This window comes from Gnatocerus cornutus, unplaced genomic scaffold (genome assembly GCF_029298725.1).
Source record: "Gnatocerus cornutus isolate USDA-ARS CGAHR unplaced genomic scaffold, icGnaCorn1.1 Chromosome13, whole genome shotgun sequence".
Lineage (NCBI taxonomy): Eukaryota > Metazoa > Arthropoda > Insecta > Coleoptera > Tenebrionidae > Gnatocerus > Gnatocerus cornutus.
This window is the reverse complement of record NW_028275361.1, coordinates 1,946,017-1,970,198: the sequence shown is the minus strand read 5'-3', so window position 1 is coordinate 1,970,198 and position 24,182 is coordinate 1,946,017. Positions and strand designations below refer to the sequence as shown.

The 24,182-nt window shown below is 34.3% G+C and overlaps 2 protein-coding genes and 1 long non-coding RNA gene across 3 annotated transcripts; all 3 read left to right on the top strand.

Moving 5' to 3' along the window:
• The first annotated feature begins 7,053 nt into the window (after nt 1–7,053).
• Nucleotides 7,054–7,902, top strand: LOC148166797 (uncharacterized). The gene is made up of 3 exons (XR_015770936.1): nt 7,054–7,410; nt 7,464–7,776; nt 7,835–7,902. It is a non-coding gene; the product is annotated as an uncharacterized LOC148166797 (long non-coding RNA).
• Nucleotides 7,903–9,639: 1,737 nt separating this feature from the next.
• LOC148166796 (uncharacterized) lies at nt 9,640–10,296 on the top strand. The gene is made up of 3 exons (XM_088048442.1): nt 9,640–10,029; nt 10,092–10,241; nt 10,273–10,296. Exons 1-3 carry the CDS (start codon nt 9,640–9,642, stop codon nt 10,294–10,296), a joined length of 564 nt encoding a protein of 187 aa, XP_087904568.1.
• Nucleotides 10,297–20,702: 10,406 nt separating this feature from the next.
• On the top strand, nt 20,703–21,631 carry LOC148166795 (uncharacterized). Its single transcript, XM_088048471.1, has 2 exons — nt 20,703–21,041; nt 21,091–21,631. Exons 1-2 carry the CDS (start codon nt 20,829–20,831, stop codon nt 21,493–21,495), a joined length of 618 nt encoding a protein of 205 aa, XP_087904597.1. The 5' UTR covers nt 20,703–20,828; the 3' UTR covers nt 21,496–21,631.
• Nucleotides 21,632–24,182: the final 2,551 nt, after the last annotated feature.

Here is a 24,182-nt window from a genome sequence, read left to right as displayed (position 1 = left end):
ATCGGTAAATTTCGTTTTTTTTGTAAACCTCGCTTTTCCTAGCTTTGGAATTTGATTTGAAATTAATGCATAATATACTATGAAACAAAGATGACCACAGAAAAGCTAGATCCACAAAAAAATCGAGATTCATAGATTACCGAGAGCATCTAATTAACTCTCATTTAACATTTAACAAACCAATATAACTTCGTTGTTTATGTTCTTTAATTTTTGAAACTCTCATTGATATAAATAGTTGCGTTTGTCTTTTTTTTAACTTTAGATTAAAAATAAATAAATACTTAGAAGTACTAAAAATAAATAAATTAAAAACCAACGGGCTTCGCTATAAAAAAATGAACAGGAAAATGGGTAAATTATACAGGCTGCATTTACTACGATTGTAGTTAACTCTCATTTAACAATTAGCAAAGAAATATGACTCCGTTGATTATGTCTTTCGATTTTTGAAATAATTTGAAATAATAATATTAAAAATAAATAATAAAATGTACCAAGTAATAATAATTTAAAAACCAACGGGCTTCGCTGTAAGAAATTGAACCGGAAAATGCATTAATCATAGAGGGTTTATTTCGATTAAATACTTAATATTATGTTAAAGTTATTTAATGTAACCGTTTTTCTGTCAATCAAATGTTAGCAATTCTCAAATTAGTTGCCATATTAACTTACATTCAATTAAATTATTATCTAAACCGGCTTTTTTAATTTTGGTTGCCACAATTATTGCAGTTAATTCCAGAAATAAGAACTCAAAAGACTTAAACGTTTTTATTTAGCACGTCCAACTTTGTTGTTGTAGGTCGGGAATAGATTAAAATTTAGAAAAACGATATTGTTTACACGTTCCGTTTTTCGATTAAGTAATACTTAAGTAATAAAGTAATAAAGTCTTTGTCACCCGGATGGAGCGGTCCAATCATTTGTTTACAACCACTTCAGATCCCAAGATCAGAAGTAAAAAATGCTGGTCACAAACGGGCAACATTTGAAGCTTCGCTGTCAAGTTTTACAATTGCAGGCACCAATTAATGATTGTACGGCCTAATTGGAGTATTCACAGAAGTAGTGATACAAAAGGACTAAGAAGTAGTGAATTAACAGATTCTTAAATTTTGTTTTTGATGACAGACATCTGCAAAATTTACCACCTAAGTATCGCTGTCTGATGGTCGTTTTGTTTTGGTGAAGAAGGGTGTGGAGTGATGTCGGTACGTATGTCATAAATAACAAATCAAGTACTGTGATAGATTACTCCTTTTGTGTAGTGAGTACCGAATTAAGCCACACACATTTGCATTTTTAGCCTCTAATATCTACTGCTTTCGAACGATTAAAAATAAAATTTGTCTATTTTACTTAAAAAAAATATATTCAAGCAGACTCAGTGCATTTGACACATTTCTATTGTTACGATGGAGCCTGATCATATAACGTGCTTTATCTGCATAAGCACAAAAATTAAACTTTTACCGTGACAAGTGGGATAAACAAAATTTTTGACGTTTGAAAAAATTTATTTTTTGAAAAACGGAGTAGATAGTTGAAAAATGTATTATTCTCTTCGAGTTGATTATCCGTTCATTCATTATTATACAATGAAGAATATTTTATTTATATTATCAGAACGGAATAAAGTTAAGATTTATTTGTAGGTATGTTTTTTGTAACTTCCCCCGTGTCAAAATCACCCGCTTGTAATAAAATTTCTATCGGTAACTGTTTGGAGAAATATCCCAAAATGCCACAAATGAATTAAAAATGATACGCCACGGTTTCGAGAGATAATAAAGTACGACTTTGTTGTAGGAGGTCGGGAATGGATTAAAATTTAGAAAAATAAAATTCATTACACGTTGATTATGCTTTAAGTAATAAAGTCTTCGTCACCCGGAAGGGGCGGTCCAGTTTGTTTACATGCACTTCAGATCCCAAGAAAAGAGGTAAAAAATACTGATCATAATACTCGGGCAACACTTGAAGCTCCGCTGTCAAGTTGCAGTTACAGCAGGAACCAATTTTTTTATTTTATGGCGTAATTGAAGTGCTCACTACACAAAAGCATTAAACCGGTAAATTAGCAGATTCGGTAAAATTCACCACCCGCTTGTCTGATCATCGCCGACTCCATCTTATACCAAGCCTGTTCAATAGCTTCCGAGATCTGTTCCCGCGAAGTAGGCCATGAGTACGTAAGGAGTGCGTAAGCTAGCGCCACTCTCGACGATTTCTTGAAACACCGTTCTGGCATTTTTTGATTTTTAATTTTATATTTCTGATTAGTAGCCGTTTCCGCGAAGAGAATGATCTGTTTTCTTTATGGAAGTTCGGAGAAATCGCTTTCCTTGCATTCCAGATGCCGTAATTTTTGATGAATTTACCCGACATACCTAACCTATCATCACTGCAACTTTCAAAGTGACGGAAATGTCACCAAAATGAAAGAATTATCACCAGAATTTGATACGTTTTTTCGTCGTTGGGGTCGCTGGCGTATGTACGGCGATGACCTTGAGGGAACTTTTTGCAAAGGGGAGAAATCAAAATTGAACAGGCTTGGTATAAGATGAAGTCGGCGATGGTCTGATGATCGGTTTTTTCGGGTGAAGAGGGGTGTGGAGTGATATCGGTACCTATCTGTTTGTCCATCAAATGATGATCTGTGATAAACAAAGAATTCGCGCTTGTAAAGAGAAGTTTCGAAAAATGCTTCCAGATGTTCAAGTGTAAGTTACGCATACAAACCCAAAACACACCTTGATGGTCAAAGAGATCCTGTATTAAAAATAAACCGAACTCAATTAATAAATCAATTTCCGCCAATGTTTCCTTCGTTGCTCGGACCGATTTAAATAAGTGCCGAAAAAAAAAGCCGCTACCGTACTTGTTATGTGTACAAAAAATCAGACCCTTTTTTGGAACGGTGATAGATCTTTATGACTCTCTCGACATAATGGTTATGGTTTTGTCTCCGCGACGACCGACGTACGGCGATATTTAAAAATTGATTTTGCGAAAATCAAACGGCCGAAGAGGACGAAAACCCGCCACTTTGTTAGTTTGGAAACTCGTCGGCAAAAGGGCAAAAGGAGCGAGAATAGTACAGTTCGGTCGTGAAAACTGTCAAATTTTTGAGTGGTAGATTTTTTTAGACGGCAGAAAAGTGATACTTTTTGTCGAGCAATTAAATTGTAGTAGCAAGGCGAAGCGTAGCGTATGCAAAATTGCGAACTGCAAAGTCACTCTTATTTATCCAATTCTCATATACCTCCTTCTTATCTCCGCTTGAACAGTTGTCGGCATGACTTTAAAACTCACTACACAATAGTACCAATTTACCGAATAGCAGATTTTGTTATTGATGAAAAACATCGGTAAAATGTGCCACCCGACTATCCCTGTCTGATGGTCGTTTTTTTTTCTGGTAACAAAGGGTGTGGAGTGGATGTCGGTACTTATAAATACTCATAAATAACAAAACTAACTCAGATGGTGTACTCCTTTTGTGTAAAAAGTATCTTATTAAGTCATACACTCTTGCACTTTTAGTCTCGTCTAATATCTATTTACTGCTTTAGAACGATTATAAGTTGGCCGAGTCGTAAATGGTACTTGAGTTTTTGGGGTATTTATGATGAACGGTTCCCTTTTCTTTTTTTGTTAAACTACAATAAAACGACCATCAGGACTTCTTAATCCCTTGTTAATTTATTGTTTTCGTCCAGTTCATATTTGTTTATCGCGACTATCGCTGTGTGATGGTCGTTGTTTTAGTTGTGTGAAGAGGAATGCAGTGATGTCGATTTAGAATTAAGAATTAAATTATAAAGAATATTTTATTTATATCGTCAGAACAGAATAAGTTAGGACTAATAAAATTTCCATGGGTAACTGTTTCGAGAAATATCCCAATATGCGAAAAATTAATGAAAAATGATACGCTACGGTTTCGAGAGATAATAAAGTACGACTTTGTTGTAGTAGGTCGGGAATGGATTAAAATTTAAAAAAACGAAATTGATTACACGTTCGTTTCTTTGATTATGCTTTAAGTAATTAAGTCTTCGTCACCCGAAAGCGGCGGTCCAGTTTGTTTACCACTTCAGATCCCAAGAGAGGAGGTAAAAAATACAGTAGTATTTGAAGCTTCGCTGTCAAGTTACAGCAGGTACCAAATAGTGATTTTATGGCTTAATTGCAGTACTCACTATACAAAAGTATTAAACCAGTAAATTAGCAGATTCTGAAATTTTCTTATTTTTTACTCCTTTTGTGTAAAGATTTCCCGCATTTTTAGTCTGTCTAATATCAACGATTAAAAATCGACCGAGTCGTAATAAAATTCGATAATCGTCACGTTCATTTCATTTATCTGTTGTACTTTCGCATAAGTATCCTTAAAAATAGCCTGTTAGATACTTGGTATTTATGCAAATTTTTTATACAGAGTATCAAGAAATGTTTGTCCATCAAATGATAATAATCTGTGATTAAACAATGCATTCGCGCTTGTAAATTGAAGTTTTGAAATATGCTTAAAGATTTTCTTGTGTAAGTTACGCATACATACCCAAAACACACCTTGATGGTCAAAGAGATCCTGTATTAAAAATAAGTCGAATTCGATTAATAAATCAATCTCCGCTAATGTTTCCTTCGTTGCTCGAACCGATTAAAATAAGTGCCGAGAAAAAAAGCCGCTACCGTACATGTTGTGTGTACAAAAAATCAGACCCTTTTCTGAAATGTTTACTGCATCTTTATGACTTCTCTCGACTCAATGGTTATGGTTTTGTCCCCACGAACATTAAAGCATTTTGAAACATCTACCACGTCAGCAAAGGCGGACGAACGAAAACGACTTTCAAAAGTCTCTCACGCGAAAAGCAAAAATCGGAAAAGGACCAAACCACAACCACCGGAATCTCGGGAAAGTGTACGTTTGGGAAAGCTCGGCGGAAGTGTCGAGAAAAAATCGGTGAAAGAAGGTACTCGCGCAAAACTACGTAACTCGTTCGCCGGTATTCTCGTTTTATTAGAGGCGCTCCGCCTGTACACGTTTTATATATACAGGGTCCGGCAACACTTGTGTCCACCCCCAAAATCGTCATTAATTTTAAAGTTACAATTTTAAAAATTTGGATACGCTCATAGTTGACAAAGTTCTAGAAGCTGACGCAAAAATTTGTTTTTTATCACCGATAGTTTTGGCGTCGCGACGCCTAAGAAGTATAATTTTTAGCGATTTTTGAGTTTTTGCGGAAATATTCGCAAATTCAATTTTTTTTCAACATAACTGTGATACAAATATCTGAGTTTTTATTTTAAATCTAATGCAAACTGTGTTTAAAATTTGCGAAGAAAACGTTGTTTTATCAAGTTAGTTTTCAAAATTATGACAGCGCAGGGGCAAACTACGTCTACACCAAAATTTCACAAGTCACTTCATTCACTCTTATAAAGGTTAATTTTGATTAACACGGGCATGTTGCACTTTATGGACACCACAAATCGTTAATTAACATCGACAAAGCGACAATTTCACCAAGTAAAACTTTTGTTACAATCTAAAGCGAGCCAAAGGATAGATGTCATTTGTGACACAAAATGTTGACAGATGGGTGTAAACGTGGTTCCCAATTTTGACGTAATTAAATTGGAAACTAACTTGATAAAACAGCATTTTTTCCCCAAATTTTGAAGACATTTTGCATTAAATCTAAAATAACAACTGAGATATTTTTAACACATTTATATTAAAAAAAAAAAAAATTAGGGGTTGATATCATAAAACCTCACAATTACCTAAAAATTAGATTTTTAAGGCGTCGCGACGCCAAATCTATCAGTGATAAAAAACAAATTTTTGCGTCAGCTTCTAGAGCTTTGTCAACTGTGAGTGTATGCAAATTTTCAAAATTTTCTCTTTAAAATTAAAGACGATTTTGGGGGTGGACACAAGTGTTGCCGGACCCTGTATAGTAATGTCTAAAAGAATTTTAAAATCAATAAACTTTGATGAAGCAGGTGTTTAAAATTTAACAATGGTTACCAAATGGTAACCAAATGGGGTGTTATGGAGCTTCGGGGCAGAGCTTATAGAAGCAAGCTGTGGAACAAGAAATGGATTAGAATGGTTGGGATGATTCTTCTGTATTTGTGGCTTCTTTAGTACCCATCAAAATATTTGATTTACTTAACAATTCAAAAGTAATATGGAAAAATAAAAAAACTTCTTCAACTAACTTTTGTCTTCCAATTAGATGTTTCTGCAAGGAGACACCAGAAGTTATAACAAGTGAAGTTAATAGAGTCACAAACCAAATATAGTCACTTGTTCCTACAAACTTTGGCACTGGACCTGCTCAGGTGAAGCACACTTTGATTATGACAATGGTAGATGGAAAATTTTGTAATGTGCTTTCGCAAACGTCTTCAGCTATGCCTTGCTACATTTGTTCTGCAAGCCCCAAAGACTTGAATGATTTGTCAAATATAGAAAAGAAAAACTGTAATGAAAAATTTTACAACTTTGGTTTATCCCCTTTGCATGCCAAAATTCGTTTTTTTGAATGAATGTCTTCTGCATATAGCGTACAATTTGGATTTTAAAAAGTGGTCAGTCAAATCTCAAGAACACAAAATTGTACAATCTGCATCAAAACAAAGAATTCAAGAAAAATTTCGTGAACGTCAAGGGTTGATCAAGTCAGGCAAGCAGAAGGCACTACAAATGATGGAAATACTGCTCGGAAATTTTTTCAAACTCAAAAAGTTTCCTCAGAAATCACGGGCATTGATGAAGAGTTAATAAAAAGGTTTGCAGTAATACTTCGAGTAATTGGATCTGTAAACTAAATTAATCCTGATAAGTTTGTAGTTTAGGCCACAGAAACTGCCCAACTATTTGTGTTCTTTCAACTGAAATAATCTGAAATTTGATCATCTGTCAATTCTGTCAATTTTGTAGTTGGTGCACAAAAAGTACATAAGATGGCACTGTATAAAAAATGTATTTAAGGTCACTAGATCAAAGTGTCTGTTTTATAAGGTACCGCTGTTAGTTTTCAGTGCGCAATTCAAGAGAGACAGACATAGTCCATAAAGCAATGGGTTAGAACGAGACGCAAGATTCTAGGGAATTGTCATAAAATTGTTGACGTAAAATTTGTCATTGACAAAATTTAAGGTTATCTTAAATTTATTTGTTTAAAATACACTTAAATAAACCGTGGGTACAAAAAGAAAATTGGTTCCAACATTATAACAGACTATGTGAATACGTAAGAGGTGAGCGAACCGACATTAGAACCGATTCCATTTTAGCACGTTAAGGAGGTGCAACACTCAGAAACGGTCTCGGACTTCAAGCACTGTCTTTTCTAATCTCCAACGATTCGACTTGTATGCAGTAACGCCCTAATTAGAATATGTTATTAGCAATTATTATATTGTAGCTTCTCCCGACGATGTAGTAACAATGATGAGATGTTAAAGTAACTGAGAGAAAGCATTGCACAAATGGAAGTAGCAAATACATGAGCAGAAAATGAAGTACATGAGATATTTTAAAGGGGCTATTAAGAAGAAAGAATTTACAAGTTTGAAGAAGTAGACATGTTTAAGATTTTGAATGAGTTTATGCAAAACAACTGCAACAAAATGAATATCAAGAACAAATATTAAGGTTATGTTAAAATTATTTACTTAAATCACCCTGAAATACAAAATTACATCTATTTTTAACACTACAGGAGACCATTTGAATACGTAAGGAGTAAATTAACATTTCGATCAATTCCATTGAAGTGCGAATAATGTATTTTAGTGCTTTGTTCGAGTTCTTGAGCCTCCAGCGTTGTATTTGGCAGTGTTTCAACGATTCGACGTGTATACAGTAAGAGCATAAATGTAATTTGTTATAAATACTTTATATATTGTGTACTTTAGCGAAAATGTAGAATTATCATATCTAAAGAAGAACTGAGAGCAATGGAACATGGAAAATAGAAGGGGCACATATAGTGAGGAAATAAATGAGCAGTATATGAAATAGTCAAAAGAAGAATTCTGAAACAACAACCACAAATGCAATCAAGAAGAAGTAAAGAATGTGGAAAGAAATTCAAGAACTTAAGGATGAACAACACTGTATGCAGATTGTTGCAATGAAACCTTGAAATTTTCATATAAAGTAACAAGAACCAAGTACAAGTTTATAAATGAATAATGAGACTGATATTAGTCATAATTGTGAGTAAAACAATAAGATGGTGTAGAGTAACTGCTAAGTAGGTGAGAAATATATGTATTCACTAAGAACTGGGGTAGCAGTAGTTAAGAGACATCAAAGTTTAAGGACCTTCGTACGCCACATTAAACTATAGAACCAGTTTTGCATATCTTATGTATATTTCATGTCCCATTGCATTTTCAGTTTTTACATTCATTATGAGGAAGTAGCAGCGGCTTCAAACCAACCATCTTCTGCCGCTGATGTTGAAAGCGATGGTGTGTCTTTCTCATGAGACTGTATCTACACTGTTCAAGTGATGAGTGCAAGTATTGTGTCTTGTCCACCTGCTAGTTTATGAGGCCCCGCTGTTACATTAAGGATAGCAGTCAGTTGGTCCTACAACACATTTGAGAACGTTTACCGTTGAGGCCGATATACTTACACTTTACAATATCATTGCTTGTGTTTTATGCATTTGAAATAATATTTCTGTCCATAACGCAGGTTTTGTGATGTACCACATGTGAGTCTTCCTTCTTCCATTTTCTTGCCCATAGATTTGATTTTCAACTCATATTAACAATAAGATGAACGAGTTATTCGTCTGAATGCAAGAACTTCATGTTGGTGTTGGGGCTATTGAAACACAAAAGCGATTGAAGACAAATTGGGGGAACATTATTTAAATTTAGTTCACGGAATTCGTAAACTAACAGGTACAAAATTCCATAACCTTATAAGTACTCAAGGGTTCATATAGAAAAACCAACTTTAGTATTCCCCCAATACGTACTGCTTAACCAATATCACAATGATTGTCGGCTTCGATAGGACTTCCATCTACCTTCTATTTGGAGTTTTCTGAAATTTGTGGAAAGTCGTCGTACATAAAACGTCAAATAGTATTCACTTACGGCGGAGGAAACAAATACACCATAACGATTCGAGTTGAGAAATCGCACATTCAAACCATTTTATTACAAACGATATTTGACAAGAATTGACACTTCATAAAGCAATGTGTCCACACAAACAACACAAAATTTAGTGCGCATGTAGAGATAGACAGAAGATATCGTTGTCTTTCTTTTTGTCACTAATAGCCGTACCTTATAAAACAGACACTTTGATCTAGTGACCTTAAATGTATTAATACGACTTTAAAAATAGAAATATTGTCTTAATTGAGATAATAATTTAAAGTAAAGAAATTATCAAACTAATCGCAGTGCGAGAGCCGGAAATTCTACGGCAACTGCTAGTCAACTTCCTCAGAAAGGGGGAATTTCCGAAACACAGACTCGAGATTGTCTGCGGAAAAACCAGAGAAATTATTGAAGAGACTATTGAGTGGGCGGCAGGGCAAATGTCACATTAGAAGCGCTGCGGATAGGAGGATGAAAGTTGTTAACAACCTGCAAAGAATTATGCCAAATAAAGGTGGAACTCGTGCATCCAGGCGAAGGGTGTTCGGCTCCGTGGTGATTTCAACTATACTATATGCAGCTCCTATATGGAGTGAATGGATGAGCGTAGCGAGGTACAGCACCGTGCTTGAAAACCCCCAAAGAAAAATCGCTAGTGCCTATAGGACTGTTAGCACAGCGGCAATACAGGTAATTGCAGGCGCAATCTCGATACATTTGTTAGCGAGGGAGCGTAGGTATGGAAACGAAGAAAACCGGCCCGAGAGCAAGATTGCAGCACGAAATGAGACTATCAGGAAATGGGAAGAGGAATGGACACGGACAGACGCCGCAAAACGGACGAAAAAAATCATACCCAAGGTCCGCCCTTGGCTTGAGAGGAAACATGAGGAAATTCCTGAGCGGCCACGGGAACTTTGTAGCTATCTGAAAAGGATGGCCTTACATTTTTCAGATGTAGGCAATGGATGAGTAAACTGAGAGAAGCCAGGAAGACAACATCCGTACACCTAGAAGCGGAAAACATTGTGGAGACAACGCTTCAAAGCGCCACGAACTGGAAAGCTGTAGAGGTACGTGGTGGACATACTGAAAGCGAAAGAGGAAGAGGAAAGAAAGTCGAGTTAGCAATCATATAGTAGGGAGTGTCGTGCACTGAAGCCATGCCGAAAGGTGTTTCCGGTGCATGGAACGGTTACACGGAGGGGTTTTAGCCGGTAAGAGTCCGGCACTATACGGAGCGTTTGAACCAAAGTTCCGGGTGTCCATGATGGATTTCCCCTCCACAGAAAAAAAAAGGTCAGGTCAGGCCAGGTTCCGCAGCGGGAACGAAAACTGTACCTCAATAAAAAAACGTTTAATCTTAAGGTGAGAAATAGTTCTTCGAACTCCTCGGCCTCTTCTATTTTAGCTCCTCTTTTGGGCTGCTTCTTCACAGGCTCAGCTGGCTCCACAGACTGTTCTTTTTTGGCTATGCTTTTAGTCGGTTTCTTCATCCCTTCTGCCGGCTCCTCAGACTATTCTTTCTGGGTTTTGCCTTTAACTGGTTTCTTCTGGGGCTCCACAGATTCTTCTTTCTTTGCTCTACCTTTTGCTTGTTTCTCGGGGGGCTCCTCAGAGACCTCTTCTTCCTTTTTGGCTGCTCGGCGTTTGGGTAGTGGTTTCTCTTGGAGCTCCTCTGCTTCAACTGCCATTTCTTTTTTTGTCCGTTTAACCGCCTTCGTCGCTACTGCTGCTGCTGCTTTTTTCGGAGGCATTATGATAGCAATACGTTTCAAAATGTTTAAAATTTATTCAATTGTTAAAAATGAAGACTTCTTATAACCAATACAACACAACAAAAGACAGAAGAACTCAACGATAACTGCGAATAACGGACTTGCTCAGGTCACGTCAGTTACGTCACCGTCGATGGTGACTTTTTGGTGATAAAATCAAATAGGTTAGCTGCCTAATTGACAATTTGATTACACAAAACGGCTTTTCGGCTGTGCTGAGTCTTTTTATTATTAAATCCTTTGATGTGAAATCACAGGCTGTACTCCTCATTTATTTTGAATACCGCATTTCAAGGTCATAATTTGTGAAAATTGTGGAGCTCTACGATAAATTTGAGAAGATTTATCCATTGAATTGAACATAAATGAGTACTGGAACACCCAAAGACCTGTTCGTGATTGTTTTCAATACATAAATCCTCTTAAATTTGTCGTAAAGCTCCACAACTGTCACAAATTGTGACCTTGAAATGCGGTATTCAAAATAAATGAGGAGTATAAGAAACGTTTTTAACGGAAACACTGCCTAATTATCAGAAATGTCAAAAATTTGACAATTATTTTCTCACCAAAAATCTCCCTAGCCAACGTTGCCGGTTGTAATTCAGGGGAAAATTGCGGTCATGGTGGTTTAAAAAAAAACGGACTTTACAATATGCACGATTTTTCACGTATATTCAAAAACTACAAACGGCCGAAGTTTCAACGACAACTTTATGGCAGAATCGCAATCAGATCTATTCACGGTATTAATCGGTTTCAGAACTTTTCAATTTGTGCTGAACCCAAACCTCGCAAAGATGTTTGGCCCAAGAATCTCCAGCAAAATCTAAAGAGATCAATTTAAAGATTCAATCTAAAGAATCAAAAGCGCCCAATTTCCGAAGTCGAGTTATATGTAAACATTTCTACATTGACGATTTGTTGACGGGGCTAATTCAGTACTAGAAATATTGCAGATCCAACAAAACATAACCTAACATTTTGCTGTACATGGTGCTACCAGGCTATCGTCGTGCATAGGGACTGGCGGCTGCAACAGCATTTATTGAGCATTTACTGAACATGAGGATCCTATCCACATAACACAAATACTTGCAACAATTTGCTTCGTTTATTTAACAGATTTATTTCTAATGTCAAATTTATCCACTAACTAGGTTTGCAAGTTGCGTGGAAATAAAATTTGCAAAGTGAAACGTGTATTTTGTGTTGCAATTTTGTGACTCACTTTGTACATTGCATCAACAAACAAGTTTAGAACCACTGAAATATAATTAGAAATTAATGTGTATACAGGGTTATTCAGGTAAGATGACGAGCTTGACAATTAAATGCTACACAAAATTCACATTTCATGGATAATTTTACAAAATTGTTTGTGTCCAATGAAGAGGAATCCAAGTGTTTGCTCTAAAATCAAAAATAAATTCCTAAACTTTTGACAAGGGATACCAACAACGAACGAACATACCACGATTGGAACCGATTTTTCACAATGATTGCATAGGCAAAGATCACTTTTGTAAGGTGTCTTTAAAGAACACGCGTGCCAAAATCCTTCAGTTGACACTGTTAGAATATGTATTGTCTAAAAAACAGATATCTATGATCGTTAATAATAACAATAAGAATGATTTAAATGCCATATGTCGGAAATAAAATTTTAATCATTTATACGAGAGAAACTGAGAATTATTCATCAGCCGGTGAATTTCACTTTTAGTAATTTAATTTAAAAATATCAAACAAATCTGTACCATTTTTTGAACAGTCCTTATAATTACGTAAAAACCTACGCAAGTAGCTCAAGCATGGACTTGTTCATGTTGCTCCAAACTTAAAATATGAGCAAAAATGTAGATACAGTAGAAGCTCGATAACATGAATTTCCTGTCATATGAACGATGCGATAGTGTGAACATGACAATTTTTATATTAAACGCCGTATAGTGTGAACAGTGGAAGCACTCGCTTACGTGAACATAAGGAAAATTTAAATATTGCAATGAAGTGGAGCCAACAAAATCGAATAGAAGTGAACCATATTTTAAGCCTACAGTTTATGCAAGAAAAGACTGTTTTATCTATGTATTATCAATAAAAAAAAGTTCAGCCAAAAATAACGTCGTTCTTTGTAAATTTGTAAAGCTTTAATAAATGTAACCGTGAATATTTCGTCCATCTAAAAGCGGCAACATGCGCAATCCCAATTTTTACAAAAACCGTTTTTTGCCAGTGTAAGTAATTTTTCTCAATTATTATTTGGTATCAAATTTTAGCTTAAGATTAGACCTAGTCAGTAATACAAAAGATAATCCCCATCAGTAAGATTTTCGCAAAAAAAAACATTTGAGAAAAAGTAGTAACAACATATTTTCACAATTGACATTGAGCATGTTGCCGCTTAGACGACGATTTACACAATAAATGTTTTTTTTTTCGTTTTTAAATTTTTTCTACTACAAAAGGGTTACACTTGATTTACTACACTACAGACAAGTGTCAATGAGTACACTAAACAAGTGTCCATGAAAACACTGTTATTTGGTCGTCAATGTAGTACAACCCCTTTCAAGATGATGGTGGCTGCCAAGGACTGCACCTCTTGAAGTTTTAGAATTTAGTTCTTTAATGAACCCATCATTCTAAAACTATGAACTTATTATTTCCTGAGTTTGACAATGGAATACAGAATCTTTTTTTTCCCCATTTAGACTCCATAGTGGAAACAACCTCCAATCTCCATCATGATGATTCGCTGCAAAATAGCGTCCTCACTGACGAGAAAATCTTGACTGTGTTGGAGAATGACCAGACACAGTACCATCCAACCCGGAATTGCTAAACATTGGTCCGCCATTTTGACAGATGAGTTAGCCACTGAACACCTACAATCATTGATGGATAAATATCCAACTCCCAGCAACTGCCCTCTTATTCAACCGCCAAAATTGAACAAAGAGGTCTCAGTAGCTCTTGCTGAATCCAACCGTCGTAAAGACAAGAAACTGCAAGATTTACAATCCGAAATTGGTGCAAGTATCTCTGCCCTTAGATTAGTTTTGAACAAACAAGGGGGGAGGAGGAGAAGATCTTACCATTCTTAAGTCATTGAGCGATGCAGGACGAATGTTAGCCGACTTGCATTTCAGAGAATCTGTAGCCAGGAGAAAACTTGTTTTGCTCAACATCAAACCAACTCTCCAGGAAGCCACAGTGGATGGCTGGCTTTTTGGGAGCGATTTGGATACTCGCGCAAAAGCAACAAAATCAATCGAACAGTCTGGAATTGCCCTAAGACCCAAGCCTAATCCGAAATTAAAAGAACACTCAGAGAACCAATCCACATCGTCGCCCACAAATGCGACAATAACTACACCGGTAGGGAGATTAGCTCTTTATAAACATAAGTGGGAAGCTATCACATGTGACAGAAAAATCTTATCTCACATTCAGTCGTATAAGTTTGGAACTTTTACAAAACCTTTGCAAGTATTTACTCCAAAGGAACCCAAATGGTCGGTTTCTGAGGCAAAAGACTTACAGGTTTCAATAAACAAATTAACAAAAATGGGAGCTATTAGTAGAGTTGCAGTTTGTAGAGACCAACTTATTTCTAATGTTTTTTGGGTCCAAAACCAGACGGAACTAAACGTCTAATTCTAAATCTAAAGAGTCTCAACCAACATTTAAAAACTAAACACTTCAAACTTGAAGACACTAGGACTGTAGCAAGACTAATCAATGAAAAATGTTTTTTGCAACAATCGATCTAAAAGATGCATATTTTCTCATTTCTATTGAAAGAAACATTTTTTGCGTTTTTAGTGTAATGGGGCTTTATACGAATACAATTGTATGTTTTGGTCTTAATTGCGCTCCATACATGTCTTCGACAGGAAGGGTTTATATCTGTTCTATACAGGATGTCCCAAAATTCGTGACCCACAGAGCAAGGGAGAGTGCCGACAGCAATACAGATGGTAAATTTCAAAACAAAAATTGCTTAAGTTTAATAGTATTCGAGAAAACATAAAAAATTCACAACCAATCCCGAAAGCTTATTCTAGATATGGAGTAAAAGGCCATCCCAATTTCCTAGGCAACGAGTCTGACCAATAGACGATAGTATGTGTCCATAGTTACAGATTTTCAAATTCTGTTCAGCTTCCGGATTGGCTACCGGTTTTTTGTCTTAACTCGATTATTTTTTGGCGCTTTAAATTCAGGTAAACAGTTTTAATCTAGTGCTAACTATATGTAATTTAAACGCCAAAAACGACGTTTTTCGAAAATAAAAATTGACAAATCGGTGGCAACCTATGTTTCTTTTATCGCCAAAAGCACGAAAATGAAAATAAAATGTGAATTAAAGATGTAGCGAGATATTTAATAATTCTTAAAAATATTTTTAATTTACGATAATTGCTTCTGAAACGCAAACAGACAAAGTATGGCAATGCATGGACTTATGTATACACAGCTTGTGGGAGACGAAGACAGTAGCGTTTTTAAAAAACTTTGTGTTGCGATTAAAAAAATTGAGTGTGTTAACCATTTACTCAGAAATTACTGCTCTAAACTTAGAGACCTGGGTAAGCTAAGATTCAGTTCGAAAAAGACTTTAGTACCTCCGACTCTGTGTAAATGTCTCAATAATAACATATTCAGACTAATAACGCTGTAAAGAAGGCAATTTCGTATAGAAGAACAGAAAAAATTTGTTTGGAAGACATCTTTGGCTCTTCTGACAAAAGACATCATCAATAGTCCAAAACATGTTTTTGGATTACACGATTGTTGTGATAGTTACTTTTGTCAAAGAAAGGAAGACAATGAAGCAAATTTAGTTCCACAGATGAAGAGTCTGAAATCTTCGAAGACATAGAAGCATGCGGAAAAAGACTGATTCAAAATGCCCACAGCTTAATTTTGAATATGAAAAATAATGCTGCTGAATGTTTCAATGCAATAATTTGTAAATTCACAGGAGGGAAAAGAATAATTTTGTTCAATATATGTATTTTTTATGCTTATTAATTCTATTTACCATAAACCGACACATCAGCATCGTAAACTCCCATTCATCCTTCAAAGCTCATCCGGTTAATTTGTTATGGTCAGGTCAGAACCATTTTTCGACCAATAACAGGGAACTTGAAAGTGTCGAATTTTAGTTCTCTAAATGTTTGTATTACTTTCTCTTTCTTACATACTGGTTGCACCATTGCTTATTTTCAACTTAAGTTATTTCTGCCAAATTACACACAAAAAATCTGAATACTGTTCGACTGCGAAGATCCCCTTTACAAAAATCACTACTTGCGGATTCTGATCTAGGTGGCGCTAGGTATTTTTATTTTAAGCAAGCGCCGTCGTTGACAGATTGTAGGAATTGAAATTTGTGCAGAGTCTGCAAACTATCAGATTCATTTTGGTTTTGTCTTTTATTTAGTGTGTTTCCTGTTTCTTCGTTTCGTTTTAAGTTTTGTGTATTTTCTAAATTTCGTGTTAGTTGTGGACATAGTTAAGTGTTTTATATAGTGTCTAGAAAAGTGTTAGTACCTAATTTAATCACATAGTTAAAACAGACATTATATTATTTTATTAAAACATGACTCCAGGAGGAAGAGGGTATTGTATTCCTGGATGTGGTGATACTATATCCAAAAAGTAAGAATCAATATCATTTTAATAGTTAAAGATATATGTCTAAATTTTTTCAGAGTACACATACAAGTTAACAAAAATATTAGGAATGTTTGGCCGAAGCGGATAAATAATCCTAAGATTGGCGAGTCCACCAAAAATTATACAATTTGCTTGGGTCATTTCGCTAGCAGATGTTTCTATGAAGACACACTAAAGAATTTTTCTCTGCCCACGTTAAATTTGCCTAGTAAATAATTGTTAATCGCCTGGCTACTCCAATTTTAGCCACCCATGCTCCTGTAGTGGATGAGGCAAGAGATTTGGACTTTGCGACTGCTTATGTGGCAGGTGCAATAGCCAAAAAAAATCGCAAGCAATTGCCTAAATGTTCTGAATGTCTTAAAATTCATGAAACGGAAAACCAACTGCCACAGAAGACATTATGGACTACAAAACCTTGTGTAACCTAATACTCAATTTACCCAATATGTTAGGAATACAGCGAGAATTTGTTTAAATCATTTACCTTATTTGGTCATAAAGTATAAACTAAGAAAACAACTGTTGAATTTGGATGACATACCAGATCCTTTGCCACTATTTTGTCCTTTTCATAATAATGTTATGTTCATGATAATGTTCCAGCATTTATGAATATTTTAGTAAATGTTATTTATTACTATGCACTAAAGGTTAGTCGCATTTTAAGAACATCTACAATACTATAGTTTAATCATCGCTCTGATTGCTATCGGAACGTAGCATTGTAGCATTGCTATCGGAACGCGCGTCAGCATTTTTTGACGAAATTTGGTGTGAAAACGTTTTGAGTAATTAATTGATTAATGATCACATTTCGACTTCACCATTATTGTATGAACCATGAATTACAATATTCAACACTTGAAAGGGTTAACACAGTTACATAACTCAATTGTTTCAAGTACATGTTATTGCATTTACTGCTTTTTCATATACATTTATGTATATTATATTTGTGTTTTGTTTTAATTTTTAGCAAATCCATAAAAAAGGAAAGACAATAACATGTTCTTAAATTAGTAAAGACAAAAACCAATAGTCCACATAACAAAGACAACCATGCTATTAAATAGCTATTTATAAATAAAAATAGGATTATTATGATTCGAATTTAACTCTTATTTTTAAAATTCGTTAATTATTGGAATAAATGGAGTCCTTATGAATTAATAGTAGACTGTTCTACAAGTAATGAAAAATGCTGGTTTTCGAATGAGTGCAAAGGGGTTGAATTAACGGGTGCAGCGAGTTAATTAACTTTTCACGAGCTGGAAAGCACTTTTCTTACTACTATTTACTGCTATTTTTTCGTGTATCCAGTTTTTAAAGTTTAAAACAGACTTTCAAAAATAAGTTTTAATTCAAATTTAACAAAAATGAAAGAATGGAAGAGTGGCAGCAAATTATTACAAAATTATTCTGAACGTTAATAAAATTTTTCGTTTGATTCTTTTAAACACTACAGTTACACATTACATCTGCAACTAGTAGTGTTCTTCCACTCGTCGTGCAATTCGATAAGAAAAGAATGTTTAAGCGTAAATTTGTTTTCTTGAGCAAATGTTTTTTACAAAATAATTTTGCATCTCATAAATTGGGGATTTCGTTAATGCCATTACTTTGACAAATTATGTTGACAGTCCTTGGCTCGCGCTAAAAATATTAACAAAACAGACACTTTAAAAAGTCACTTTTTGCATATTTTGTTTTGAAAATGCAATTCAGAGACAAATTGGGAGTTTATGTAAAATGGGTTATCTTTTCAGTTTAAATAATTGTACCAAACAACCGGGGTTTAGTAAAGATTAGAGAATTGGCCGGTTTTTCCAAATCTCCTTTAATGAAGTTGGAGTGTTGAATGGGCGCTTCTCGGAATGACTGGTTGGCGAGGGAGTGCAATAAAACCCAACTGGGTAAAGATGGATAAAGTGATTAGGGATAAAGAATACGCGAACCTTCCCGTACATTTCGGCACTTTTTGCATTTTATTGACCCAAGCTTTCCAATTTGTATTTTCATACAGCGGTACTTCAGTATAAGTATGAATAGAAGCTTAAATCCACAAATCATTGTAATGAGAAAATTAGCACAATAGGTACTCTGAAAAATCACATTTTTGTCTTAATGTTGTTACGAATATGCAATTTAATGATAAATTACGATTTGTCATTGCTATTTATATCAAACTGTGCGTTATAGTCGTAACTATTGATCGAAATAGTATAGTAGGCAGATGATTTTAAATATAATATAATATATATATATATATATATAATATATAATATATAATTTCCTTTCTAACACAATTTACAGAATCTCGGATATTTTTTAGTGCTTTTTTCGTTGTAGTTTTAGTAGCCTTTAGTTTATCTTTAAAGTAGTTTTAGTGTGTTGTCTAGTTTAAGTTTATTAGTGTTATAGTTAGAGTATGTTTTAGTATTTTTAGTTTATATTATATTTTTTAAGTTAGGTACTTGTATACTCATAGTTTTATTAAAAATTTAGTTTTAATAACTCTTCATTGCTTTCTTGCTTGCCTGCTTTTTCTCCACTTTTGTGTAGTTTAGTGCTTGTTTTATTGTTTCTTTTCCCCCGCTCTTTATATTTTTCAGACAATTTTTAAAATGGCAGGTATGTTATTTATTTTTATTTAGTTTTGTTTATTTTTAAATGGATTATTTTTAGCTGAAAGAAGGTTTGCCCCACAATTCATTGTTGAGCCGGCCGAAATTCTAACAAGAGCCCAAATTTTGGCAGACGAAATAGATTACACTTCCCTTGTTTTTGCAACAAAATTGGATTGTATGTTTTTTAAAGATAATTTTTATTTTTTATGTTATCAATTTATGATTATTTATAATTCAAAATTCTAAATTATTTATAATTCAAAAAATTAGGATGATATTGCCAGGAACAATTATAGTGTCTGATGGATGGAGGGCACCACTCTGTGGATCCTCAAGATCCTGATGTCCACACTCAAAACGCAGAGAACATGTGGATGAGGGCGAAAATGAAGTTGCGGCGACAGTTTGGCACCTTCCGCCTTTTTCGCCTCTTATATGCATGAATTTATGTGGCAAAACAAATTTAAAAAACACGAATATTTTCGGGCAATTTTTACTGTGTTTAATTGATCAATATCCTTTCGTATAAAAATATGTAATAATATATAATAAAATTGTTAAAAGTATCGTCTGCCTATCATTCTCATTAGCCAAACTTCTCGCCACAAAAACATAATATGTACTTATGTTTAATTAAAATCTTAACACATGCAGGGCAGGGAAGCATAAATATTCTCATTAAAAAACTTTAAACTGAACAAACTTAGATATTAATTTAGTGCCCTTAAAACGTATTCAACACATTCGCCGTCAAGAATTCAAAATTACATTATATTTTTTATAATCCAATTAATTATTTATTAAGTGGGATGCGCGAGCACGTTTAAAATCCACAGTCTTCAACAAGAATTTTATAAAGTTAGGATTTTTTAAACTTTTCCCCTTTCAGGGTAAAATAGGGTCCAGTGCAGTGGTTACCCTTGAAAAAGTGCGCAGTAAGTATGCAAGGAATTAAATATTTATATATATTAATTAAAACTTTTAACAGAATCGTTGGCTAGACGTCTGATGTGGACCTCCTTAGAAAAGACACCTGAAAAAGGAGATTAAGTCCCCAACCAAAGCTCCGAAAAACTGAAATTCAAAAGGTTTATAGGGGACCAAGAGTAAAATTATTTTTCTACGACCGTATCTAAAATGCCGTTTTAAATGGCCATCTTAAGTGATGCTAAGTGACATTTTAAATACATCGAGCCACCCGTAACTAAAGTAGCTCTATAGTCACGGACTGAAGATAGCGTTGTATTTTAGTTACGAGTTGAAGTTAGCTACAGTTTGACAGTTGACAGTTTGCGAAAAATTTCGGTGATTCAGGTGATTCAAGATTAGTTCATTCCCCTTCGCAATGCAAGAGGAAAGTGATAACGACCTCGAAAACTGTACCCCACCTGATCTTCGAGAGGTCGTTGCGTCGGCAACGGCCAATTTATTGCCGAAAAAGTCAAAATGCCAGTACGAGAGAGCTTACAAACTCTTCATGGAGTGGTGTTCTGTTAAGAAGGCGCATTCATTTTCGGAGAATGTTTTACTGGCATATTTTTAAAATTTATGTGAACGAATGAAACCATCGTCTTTATGGGCAACTTATTCGATGCTAAAGATGACACTTAACCTCAAAAACAACATTGACATAAAAAAATATCCCAAATTAATTGCATTCCTGAAGCGAACATCTGATGGTTATAAGCCCAAGAAGTCCAAAATTTTAACTCCGGAACAAATTAGGCAATTCATTACAACAGCACCAGATGAAATTTATTTATTTACGAAGGTGGGTAAAAATTATCCATTTGCAGAAATTTCTAAAAATAATATTGTAGGTTGGCTTAATTTTTGGTATTATGGGGGCATGTAGAAGAGAAGAATTAATGAAAATACAAACATCTCATGTTGAAGATATGGGAACAGCCCTGTTAATTCATATTCCTGATACTAAGACAAAAACCGAACGCCAGTTCGTGGTTGGAGGAACCTTCTACAATATATGTAAAAAATACATGGAATTACGTCCTCCCGATGTAACTATTTCACGATTCTTTTTGAATTATCAACGTGGTACGTGTACTAGACAACCCATTGGAATCAATAAGTTTGGTAGTCTCGCATGTAATATTGCTAAATTTCTACAACTACCAGATGCAAATTGTTACACGGGGCACTGCTTTCGTCGTTCTTCCGCGACACTTCTGGTGGACTCTGAGGCTGATATAACAGCTCTTAAATGACATGGAGGATGGCGTAGCACCACAGTTGCAGAAGGATATATCGACCATTCCTTAAATAACAAAATTACAACTGCCAACCGAATTTTAAATACAGTAGGGTCAATTAATGATGATGGGCATAGCGTAAACACTACAGTACAGTCAATTAATAATTATGGGAATAGCGTAAACGAGATGGGTGATGAAATACAAGAGATGATCTAAAGTGAAAATAACGGAAGCAACATTCATTGTCAACTTAACAATAATACAGAGTTGAGCCTTAATAACTCAAGCAAGCCTATTATTCAGTTCAATAACTGCTCAAATGTGTCTAATATCACTATTAATGTAACAATAGAGAAATAAATATTTTAAATTTTGGGAAAGTTAGTATGTATTTCATATTTTTGCTTCAGTACCTATTTATTGTGGTGAAAAATTTGAGGTCGTAGAAAAAATATAGTATGCAACACGTTTATAAACTTCTTTAGTCACTCGTTTATTAAACACTCGCTCCGCTCGTGCTTAAACAAACTCGTGACTAAAGTGGCGTTTATAAAACTTGTTACATAATCTACTATTATTTTCTGTTGTTTAATTAATTATTTTTTTTTATATATTTTTAATGAACTCAAATTTTTAAAGTATTTTTTAGAATTGTGTTTTTTTATATTAGTTTTATAATTTTCTGACAGAATAAGCATTTTATATTTTTAATTTTGAATTTATTTTATATCACTGTCGGTCGCAGTTTTTCTCATGAAACAGTTTGCGCCTGTACTGATCAGATTGTAATAACTGTAAAGAAACATCTTCAGCAGGCAGTCATCGAAAAGTCCTACAAATGCGTTTCTAGAAATAAAAATCGAAACAGAGAAAAGATGTTTTTAAAATCGTATATGGGCGTTTGACGAATTTATTTTCTAGGCTTCGAAATTGGTTTAAGGTCAGCAAGCTTAATATAAAATAACCATCGCATGTTTACTTACTACTTACTACTTACTACGAGTTTACTTTATTATTTTTTTTAGCTGAATTTCATGGTTCTTATAGGCGGAGAAAACATACACAGAACGGTTTACGAAATATTAAAAAGAATCGTTACACCACAGGCAACATTGCTGTTTAGCGCTGCTGGTAGAGGAGGTAAAGAATCCTTTAACGCATTAAATTTAAGCACTGTGCTTAAAGGTAAATTATATGTAAATTTTTTAACGCAGTTTAAACTTTTGTTTCTAATTTTTAGAGGCTGTACTTCGTCGCTTTGAGAGTCCCTCCAATCTAGAAATCAATAAATCAATTGTTACATTTTTTCTTTCTGGAAAGAACCGATTAAAACAATTAAATTAAATTAATATTATATATGCATTTTTATTTTACTGCAAGAAGTTGTAACATTTATATTCATTTTGTTAATTTTCTTTTTTTTTAATATAATATTTAAGTATTACCATGTTTATTTATTTTTTACCGTCACGCAGTGTCGTAAATTCGTGCTACGATAAGTGTAAATTATTAACTGGTAGTTTAACATTGCCAAAACATTTTTATTTGGTCAAAATTGGGTTACAATAATATAAAAAATTTGGGTCCTTCTTTAGAAAAGCATGCAAAAAGCCAAGAGCACATCGCTTGTACTTGCAGATGTACACAAAACATATCAACTCTGATAGACTCTGTCAGAACGAGATACTAAAATTTAATAATTCAGTTAAAAAAAATAGAGAAACTGAAAAAATACTTGTTGACATTTGTATCTTTCTTTCTAATCAGGAACTATCGTTTCGCGGAGACAACAAAAGTCGAGAATCATTGAATAAAAAGAAATTTTAAAGAACTGGTTTTATTAATGTCTAAACGAAATGACATATTGAAGAATTTCTTTCATAATAATTCAGTTTTTGGATTCGATTGCGCAAGTTGTAATTCACAACTAGAAATAGACGTGTCGTTCTCAACTTTTGGTAATTATAAGATATGTTAAAAACGGAGAGAGTGCTTTAGAAAGGTTCATGGGGTTTTATGACGTCAGTTCTGGTTCTGGTTCTAGACTTCTGATGAATTATTCTAATTTCTGACAGATGCATTTGGAAAATTTAGTTTAGAAAAAAATGCCCAAACATACGACGGTGCTGCAGTTATGGCAAGTCATTTAATTCTCGACTTATTTTTCAAAATCCTCAAAACGGACACATATTTTAGATAAAATCTGTGGTAATAGGCTACCTACAACCGCTCCAACGCGATGGAATTTTACATCTCCAGTTGTAAACACAGTTAATTTAAGTTTTTGACTACATAAAAATAATTCAGATTTCGATAATTTGTCAACAAAGGAAGCAACTGACTAGAAAAATTATTTAGAAAACTTTAAGTTAATTTTTATGTATGTTTTCAAAAAACCGATTACAAGCGTTTCTTTTAAAATTAATACGTTTTAGAAGTCAAGATTGTTATTTTAATTTTTAAATTAACATCTTTGAAAAAGTTTATTTTAATCAATCTGAGCCAAACAAAAGAAAAAAAAGGCACCATTTCTCGGTTGTGTCTAAAACAAAATTTTAATGGAGTCTTAGATCCTGCCATCAATCAAATGCAGTACAACCTCGATTATCCGTGCTTCTCGGGAACGAGACATAAATATCCGTTTAAACCAACAGAATTATTTGAAACGTTTTTTTGAATTCAAAATATATAAAAACTTT

Bases quoted from the DNA above. Each gene is read 5' to 3' on its own strand.
- LOC148166795 (XM_088048471.1), top strand. From the start codon at position 20,829: ATGAAACCATCGTCTTTATGGGCAACTTATTCGATGCTAAAGATGACA. The intron at 21,042-21,090 runs GTGGGTAAAAAT...ATAATATTGTAG, and splicing joins AAATTTATTTATTTACGAAG to GTTGGCTTAATTTTTGGTAT.
- LOC148166796 (XM_088048442.1), top strand. From the start codon at position 9,640: ATGAAAGTTGTTAACAACCTGCAAAGAATTATGCCAAATAAAGGTGGA. The intron at 10,030-10,091 runs GTCCGCCCTTGG...GGAACTTTGTAG, and splicing joins CGAAAAAAATCATACCCAAG to CTATCTGAAAAGGATGGCCT. The intron at 10,242-10,272 runs GTACGTGGTGGA...AAAGCGAAAGAG, and splicing joins CGAACTGGAAAGCTGTAGAG to GAAGAGGAAAGAAAGTCGAG.